This window comes from Lithobates pipiens, unplaced genomic scaffold (genome assembly GCF_037356315.1).
Source record: "Lithobates pipiens isolate NorthernLeopardFrog02 unplaced genomic scaffold, aLitPip1_a1.2 Scaffold_28, whole genome shotgun sequence".
Lineage (NCBI taxonomy): Eukaryota > Metazoa > Chordata > Amphibia > Anura > Ranidae > Lithobates > Lithobates pipiens.
In genome coordinates, this window is record NW_027507789.1 from 177,574,231 (window position 1) to 177,583,301 (window position 9,071).

General features: G+C 42.3%; 1 protein-coding gene across 2 annotated transcripts in view; it reads left to right on the forward strand.

The window, feature by feature from the left end:
- ABI3 (ABI family member 3) overlaps nt 1–8,761 on the forward strand; it is a 77,984-nt gene extending 69,223 nt beyond the window's left edge. For both annotated transcript variants that reach the window (XM_077459983.1, XM_077459982.1), the window contains exons 8-9: nt 535–648; nt 2,993–8,761. In XM_077459983.1, the coding sequence (XP_077316109.1) occupies nt 535–648; nt 2,993–3,054 (176 nt within the window). In that variant the 3' untranslated portion in view covers nt 3,055–8,761. The remainder of the gene's footprint in view (nt 1–534; nt 649–2,992) is intronic.
- The last annotated feature ends 310 nt before the right edge of the window (nt 8,762–9,071 follow it).

Consider the following 9,071-nt stretch of genomic DNA (forward strand, 5'->3'; position numbering starts at 1 on the left):
CGGCAGCCGAGCGAGCGATCGGCTTCGGGTGCCGACATCGCGGGCGCGCTGGACAGGTAAGTGTCACTATTTAAAAGTCAGCAGCTGCAGTATTTGTAGCTGCTGGCTTTTAAAAAAAAAAAAAAAAACGCGGAGTCCCGGTGGACTCCCGCTTTAAGTCTTCCTGTCACAGTGTAACTGCCTGGCCATAGCAAAGGTTCATCCAGACAAGATACACAGACAGTCTGCAGTACTGTGGCAGAAACCCATAAATGTATCTGCTGATTGTGGGTGGGATCAGCAGAATGGACCTGTAAAGCATTGCAAAAATAAGAAATGCACATTGCCGGTAAAAAAAAAAATACACATTTATTATTTTTTTTTGTAATGGACCTGTAAAGCATTACAGGTCCATTACAAAAAAAAATAATAAATGTATATTTTTTTTTACCTAAAATGTGCATTTCTTATTTTTCCTGTAAAGGTGGACTCATCCTTTAAGTGTTTGCTGTAGCCAGGTTGTATCCTTAACTAACAAAATTCTTTCTTTTCCAGGTTCTCAATTGTCTGGCTACCCGCCACCACTTGCAGAATATATTGGTGATTTTCTGCCCCCGCCTCCCGCCCCTGAATTTGAAACAACAGATTCCTATTGGTCATCTGGAAATGGTATGATGGGTTTGGGTAACCAACCTTGAATGATTCAAATGGTATTTATAATGACTAGAGACATGGAATAAATGTGATAAAGTAAAAAATAAAATAAAAAAAAAAGCCTGTCCTGAATATAGGTTGGTTTAGGAGACACTTTACTTTCCTTAAAGCCCATTTAAAAGCCTTGGCTTTTTATTTGCTATACAGTCAGGCTGCAGACCACGTAAGTAAAATAGTATTGTTTTTTATCTGTCAGTGTGATCTTCTGGATTCTCTGCTTTCTTAGTCTCCTCGAACCAGAGCAAGCAGACCACAAGGGACATCTAAAAATCCCAGTCTATATACTGTACTTGTTCCTCTTTGGTGATTGAGAAGGTCTCGAATCCAGAGGATCAGAATGACAGCCAAGTTACTAACATCTGCAGACAAATACCCTCCTAAAAATGCTAGTTGGCTGGCTGGTAAAGTTTCATCACTTTGAATCACGGACCCAAAATTTCAATGAGGTCAGCCAGATCAGACCGAAGTCGGAAATCCAGAAATGCCCCTTGTTACGAGGGAGTGATGCAAAAAGTATTGAAGCCATTGGATGGAGATAACAGATGGGCAATTATCATTTTAAGGGGAACTCAGCAACGGCGTCTTGGTATAGGTACCCTTTGAAGTGTATCTGAACCCAAGAACAAAGTCCTTAGTGAGCACTGAGAATTGGGACACTGTTAAAAGTCAGCTTAAGCAGAGTGCACAGGAAGTTAGCAGCTCAGATTTCTGGCAGGATCAACATGTATTTTTTTTATAATGATCACCATATAAAATAAAACACTGTCAACAGTTCATTTAACCTGTTCCCACAGGCAGTATGCATATATGGGTTTTAACACTGAGCCACAACACTTATGCGTTCACAGAAAGTGGCATTTCTGTGCTAATGCTAAGTTCATATCTGTGCAAGTGGTTCCTGCTGGAGGTCTGCACCAGTTCCCACAGCTGCAACCACCCACACAGAAAAATGCAAGAGATGTGTGCGGGTGCAATTAATCCTAATGGCATGCTATATGCACTGGAAATCGTTCCCACATTGAGAACCGCACTGCAGTTGCAGTTCCCATGCGGGCTACGATTCCATAAATGCAGCAGGGACCATATTCCTGTATTTCATGAGACCAACCTTAATTGCTCACTTTTGTTCTACTGACCCCTTGCCACTGCTCCTGGTCCAGGTCTTAAGGAGGATCTAAATGCCATGGAGGGGCAAAGGTAGGCTTTCCATTCATGTGATTGGCTGTCACAGTGGTCACATGTTGGCCTGGTTCGCACAAATGTGAACTCTAGGATGTTCTATGCCTGTGCAAAATGCAGCTCCTAGAGTTCACATTTGTGCGAACCAGGCCAACATGTGATCACTGTGACAGCCAATCACATGAATGGAAAGCCTGCCTTTGCACCTCCACGGCATTTAGATCTTCTTTAAGAGCCGGAGCAGGAGCAGTGGCAAGGGGTCAGTAGAACAAAAGTGAGCAACTAAGCACCAAGGGTAGCAGGAACGAAAATCACTTGATTCTTCCATCAACACAGCCAGTATTGATGGGGGAATGCCACCTGATGCGCTATTGTATTCTGCCCGCATGGAGGGGGCGCGGAAACATTCAAGGCTGGCAGAATACAATGGCTACTGCTAGCAGCTATAGCCGCTGTCAATAACTGCATGTAGGTAAAAATCTGACATGCTGCTTTTTCCCAAGTCGGTCGTTAAATCGTTAAATTGGATACATGTATGACCAGCTTCAGACTTATTTTTAAGTAGTGCACCATTAATGTTACTGATATCGTTAAAGTAAAACTAAAGGAAAAACTTTTTTTTCTTTTGGATAAAGTAAGGGGTGGGGGGGGGGTTATAACCACTGTCAGGTTTTTTTCCCTATTTGTGTTACTATTGGGTATATTTCTCTTCACTTCCTGTTCCATAGCCAAACAGGAAGTGTCCCCATTGGAAGATCTTCTCTCTATTCCTTTGCTGGTGACAACCCAAAATTCAGCATTTTCTTTCAATCTCGGTTATAACGGGACAAAAATCGAGAGGGTGAATCTCCTTAACGGGGACGCAGACAGCAAAAAAAACCTAACAAGTTTTCCAATTCCTTTCCACTGTATATCCAAAACTAGAAAAAAAAGTTTGTCCTTAGTTATACAATATTGTCTTGATCGTCTGTGTTGTAAAGATGAAGGGAATTATTTGATTGCTACGTACAGCACAGACAGTTCTCCTGTATCGATTAGGTCCTATAAGTACGCAGATAATGATTATCAATGTTTCATTGTGCATTAGCAGCAAGCCTGACTATCTCTGTTCATTGTACAGCTTCTGATGTCCCACCGTGTCCTCCTCTCCTGGATGACCTTCCTCCTCCTCCAGACTGCTAGACACAGCGATTTCTCCGAAGATCTCTTGGAGGGTCACAGAGGGCAGACAGCTTTTTGTTTCTATTTTTCCTACACCAATTGCATTTCAAGACTTTAAAGCTTTTCCTGACTACAATGGAATAGAAACACGATAAATGGGTAGACATTATCTCAGATAGACAGTTGGTCTCATTTTGCACTGTTTTCCTTGTTTCATATAGTCACGATCCAGCCTAGAAAGAATGGGCCTGGATTCCATTTTCACTCATTTTAATCAAAAATGTTAACATTAGATTCAAGATCCAGCCGGGGAACAGTTATGTGGGAACATACATGACATTAAGGCTACTTTCAGGCTAGCGGTGCTTTAACGTAGTTTTTGAGGCCCTGTTCGGCCGATAGCGGGGTGATTTTAATCCCCGCTAATGGCTGAAAAAGGGTTAAATGCACCCGCAAAGCACCGCTGCTCATTGATTTCAATGGGCAGGGGCACTGTAGGAGCGGTTACATAGTTACATAGTTAGTCAGGTTGAAAAGACACAAGTCCATCTGGTTCAACCATAAAAATAAATAAATAAAAAATATTAAACAATCCCATATACCCAATCCTATACACACAGTTGACCCAGAGGTAGGTGAAAAACACCAGCAAAGCATGATCCAATTTGCTACAGCAGGGGGAAAAAAATCCTTCCTGACCCCCAAGAGGCAACCGGATTTTCCCTGTATCAACTTTACCTATAAATGTTAGTACCCTGTTATGTTATGTATATTTAGGAAAGTATCCAGGCCTTGCTTAAAGCAATCTACTGAGCTGGCCAGAACCAGCTCTGGAGGGCGTCTATTCCACATTCTCACAGCTCTTACTGTGAAGAAACCTTTCCGTATTTGGAGATACAATCTCTTTTCCTCTAGACATAAAAGAGTGCCCCCTTTTCTTCTGTGTTGACCGTAAAGTGAATAATTCAACACCAAGTTCACTATATGAACTCTTAATATATTTGTACATGTTGATCTTATCCCCCCTTATCTCCTCTTCTCATACACCACTCCTACAGCCCTTCAAATATGCGGCTTACAGGACTTTTTTTGGCGTCCTGCCAGCGCACCGCTCCAATGTGAAAGCACTCGGGCTTTCACACTGGAGTGGCAGGAGAGGCTCTTTACAAGCGCGATGCAGGTGCTATAGCACCTGTAAAGTGCCTCAGTGTGAAAGCAGTCTAATGCCACATATACATGATCGGTAAAGTCGGCCAGCAAAAGACCGAGAGCTTTTCATCAGAAAATGCCACCGTATTTAGGCTCCATCAGACTTTTGCTGGCGGAATTGTGGCCAGCAAAAGATTGAGAGCAAGTTCTAAATTTTTACGGCAAAATTCTGATCGTCTGTGTCAATTCCGACGTGCAAAATTCTGACACATGCTCGAAAGCATTGTACTTCATTTTCGCGGCTCGTCATAGTGTTGTACGTCACCGCGTTCTTGACGGTCGGAATTTGGTTTGACCGTGTGTAGGCAACACAAGCTTGAGCGGAATTCCGTTGGAAAAATCATCCAAGGTTTTCCCGATGAGAATTCCAATCGTGTGTGTGCATTAGTGATACAGCATCAAGGAGAGGCCAAATGTTTGATTTGTGTGCCTGCACAGTAGGGACCCTTTTAGACCCTATAGAGGAGACTAAAACTGGAGCACACAGAATCTGGTGCAGCTGTGTATAGTAACCAATCAGCTTCTAACTTCAGTTTGTTCAATTAAGCTTTTACAATAAAACCTGGAAGCTGACTGGTTACTATGCATAGGTGCACTAAATTCTGTGTGCTCCAGTTTTAGTAAATCTCCCCCTAATTTGTTACCAGTGGTGGTCAACTTGTGTTTACTATAAGGCCTCAAGTGAACGCAATTCCAAAGGGTCACACGATAGCTGATGCATTACAAGTTAGCCAGCCCATTTAAAATGGAAGGGCTATAATGCACCCCAAATCCCGACTCCCTAAATTGTCAGTCCTTCTTTATTCTTTAAAAAAATCCCAATGCACACTGTAGTACAATAACCCCAGTATTGGTGTCAGTGGCAGTAATAATATCCCCATCATTGGTGTCAGTGGGTGCAATAAGAGCCTCCATCCTTGGTGTCAGTGAGTGCAACAAAATCCCCTGTCATCGGTATAAGTGGATGCAGTAATAACCCTCAACATAGGTGTCAGTGGATGCAATAATAACCCCTAAAACTGATGTCAATGGACGCAATATTAACCCCCCATCATTTATGTCAATGTGTGCAATAATAACCCTCAACATCGGTGCCAGTGGATGCAATAATAACCTCCATCTTTGGTGTCAGTTAATGCAACGATACCCCCATCATTGATGTCAGTGGATGCAATAATAACCCCCAGCATTAATGTCAGTGGAAGCAATAATGACCCCCATCGTTGATGTCAGTGGACATAATAATAACCCCCAACATTGATGTCAATCGATACAATAATAACCCCCAACATTGATGTCGGTGGACACAATAATGACCCCCCAGGCATTGATGTCAGTGGACACAATAACCCTCAGCACTGATGTCAGTGTACGCAATAATGACCCCCATTACTGATGTCAGTGAGTACAATAATAACCCTCAACATTGGTGTTAGTGGATGCAATAATAACCTCCATCTTTGGTGTCAGTTAGTGCAATGATATCCCCATCATTGATGTCAGTGGATGCAATAATAACCCACAAATTTGGGTGTTATGTGGATGCAATAATGACCCTTGATATTGGTGTCAGTGTGTACAATAATAACCCCTAACATTGGTGTCAGTGAATGTAAAAATAACCCCCAACATTGGTGTCAGTGACTGCAATAATAGCCCCCAGCACTAGTGTCAGTACCATTGACTACCCCTCTTCATTGGTGATCACTTACCTGATCACATGCTCCTGCACTGCTCTCTCTCTCCCCAGACCAGGACTTTACTTCTTCCATGGGAGATAACTTCACCCACACAATACAGTTCCTTTTTTGGAGTCGGGTGCTGGAATACAGAAACCATTCCAGAGCCCTGTACCCCACTGCCTATATGCTGTCTATATGATCCCTAACTGGTGCCCAAAAGCTTGTAGGCCACATGCAGAGGGCCAGCCAGTGGACCGTATGTGGCCAGCGGGCTGCATGTTGGGCACCAGGTCCCTACACTTTGCAGATAAATCCCTAATTAACATAGTACAGAGGTAAATGTCTTCATCTAGAATCTGACACAGATGTGTGCATTTCATTTTTGGGAGTTCAGAAAACACCTTGTTATAACTTCCATTCTGTACAGTGCACAATCATAATACTTTCTGCAAAATCCTGGTTGTGCAGAAAGAAGATGTTAGACTCCAAACATGTCAGCTTTTTTATCTAAAATGGGATAGTCTTGGTCCTGGTTTTGTTAGGCCTAAATACTCATTGTTTGGTGTCACATAGTACAGTGCCTTGAAGAAGTATTCATACCCCTTGAAATTTTCCACATTTTGTCATATTACAACCAAAAATTTTAATGTATTTTATTGGGATTTTATGTGATAGACCAACACAAAGTGGCACATAATTGTGAAGTGGAAGGAAAAGGATAAATTGTTTTCACATTTTTTTTTACCAATAAATATGTGAAAAGTGTGACGTGCATTTGTATTCAGCCCCCTTTACTCTGATACCCCTAACTAAAATTTAGTGGAACCAATTGCCTCAGAAGTCACCTAATGGAAAGATTGTGGCACGATGAGGGAATCAATTCCTATCGGCTAAACCATTAGTCTGTATGCTGGTCCAACAGACCAAATACGACGCAAGGGCAGCTATTGGCTACTGGATATTGAACTTCCCTTTCTAGTCCCGTCGTACATCATCGCGTTAGAAAAGAACGAACTTTGGTGTGATTGTGTGTAGGCAAGTCCGTTCGGTCAGGACTCCATCAGAAACTCAGTCGGAAAGACCGTCAGTGTTTATTCTGACGGAAAGTCTGGTCGTGTGTACGTGGCATTAGTCGTGCACTCCACAAATCTGGCCTTTGTGGAAGAGTGGCAAGAAGAAAGCCATTGTTGAAAGGAAGCCATAAGAAGTCCTTTTTGCAGTTTGCGAGAAGCCATGTGGGGGACACAGCAAACATGTGGTAGAAGGTCCTCTGGTCAAATTGAGCTTTTTGGCCTAAAAGCAAAATGCTATGTGTGGTGGAAAACTAACATTGCACATCATTCTGAACACACCATCGCCACCATGAAACATGGGGGTGGCAGCATCATGGTGTGGGGATACGTTTCTTAAGCAGGGAAGCTGGCCAGAGTTTACGGTAAGATGGGTGGAGCCAAATACAGGGCAATCTTAGAAGAAAACCTGTAAGAGTCTGCAAAAAAATGACATGCCAAATGTGGCATGTCAGGGGGTGAGGAGCGCATAAAGCTGAACTTTCACATTTGGGTGGAACTCCGCTTTAAGCTATTTTGCAAAGAAGAATGGGCAAAAATGTCACTCTCTAGATGTGCAAAGCTGGTGGAGACATCCCTAAAAAGACTTGCAGCTGTAATTGCAGTGAAAGGAGGTTCTACAAAGTATTGATTCGGGGGCTGAATACAAATGCACAGCACACTTTTTACGTTTATTTGTAAAAACTTTTAACAACCATATATCATTTTCCTTCCACTTCACAATTATGTGCCACTTTGTGTTGGTCTATCACATAAAATACCAATAAAATACATTTACGTTTTTGGTTGTAACATGGCAAACTTTTGAAAATATCAAGGGGTATGAATACTTTTTCAATTGCAGATAAGGTTGGAAAAAGACACTGTATCGATGGGTTTTCTTCATATACTCACAAGTCCAGCGAAACCAGTGTTGATCTGCTGTTAAGGGGAAAAGATCCCGCATCGCCAACTTGGACTGATAGGGGCTAGCTGCCTCTCTTACGGGTGCAGGCAGCCAGATACCGATGACATGCATTAGGCCCGTCTTCCGGTTTCTCTGTGTTCCCAGTCCTGCAGCCTCCTGGGAATGTGATGTGGATATCCCAGGAGGCTGCAGGACCAGAAACCAGGAGGCGGGGGAGCAGGGCTGGAAGAAATGTAAAACATGTAATTAAAATTATGGTTTCCATATGTGGAGAGGGGTTAAGACTGAAAAGGAACAAACTGCTTTTGGGGAGCCTGCTTTAACATAATTGGCATCAGAGTGCTTTTTCTCCTTTATTGTACTATCACAGACTGGGCCTGGTCCAGGCTTGGTGCTTAAAGAGAAAGTAAACCCATCCATAAAACAGCTTCATTTCCAGCACGTGCCGGAAATGTAACACTCCCATTGGTTGTGCTCTCAACCAAACTGTCAAACCATCCAATGGCTGGTGTCATAACTGATCACGTGTGCAGCATCATGGCAGTTGTGGATTAAACAGAGGCAAAGATGGCAGTTTCCTTGGCTGAAAACAATAAGGGGGTTTACTTACACTTTAACTGCAATATAATCTTCTGAGAAATCCGAGACCCATCTATGACAGCTGGCAGGGGTGCCAGGCATCACCTGTACAGGATTACAGAACCTTTGCCAAGTAAAGTGTTCCTGTAGACATATTTTAACTATGTATTTAATGGTTTGTCTTAAGATCAGCTTTAAAACAAAACAAAATTTTAGAGTCATATTTTTGGTGATGTTGCTTTGAGATAGCATTGTAACACTTTAATAAATACAATTTTTTATGTGCGTTTCACATTTTTACTGTATGTGTTATCTATATTATATTACATACTGTATGTATTCCTGAAGGCTCCTATACTAGTTTTCTGTACATAAGGAATGAAGTCAGCAATCCATCTGAACAGGTTGCAACATCGAGAATCTGCTGCAATAGTAACTAATGTCGCGTACACACGGTTGGATTTTCCAACGCAAAATGTTCGATGGGAGCTTTTTGTCAGAAATTCTGACCGTGTGTGAGCTCCATCAGGCATTTTCAATCGGAATTTCCGACACACAAAATTTGAGATCTGGATCTCAAATTTTCTGACA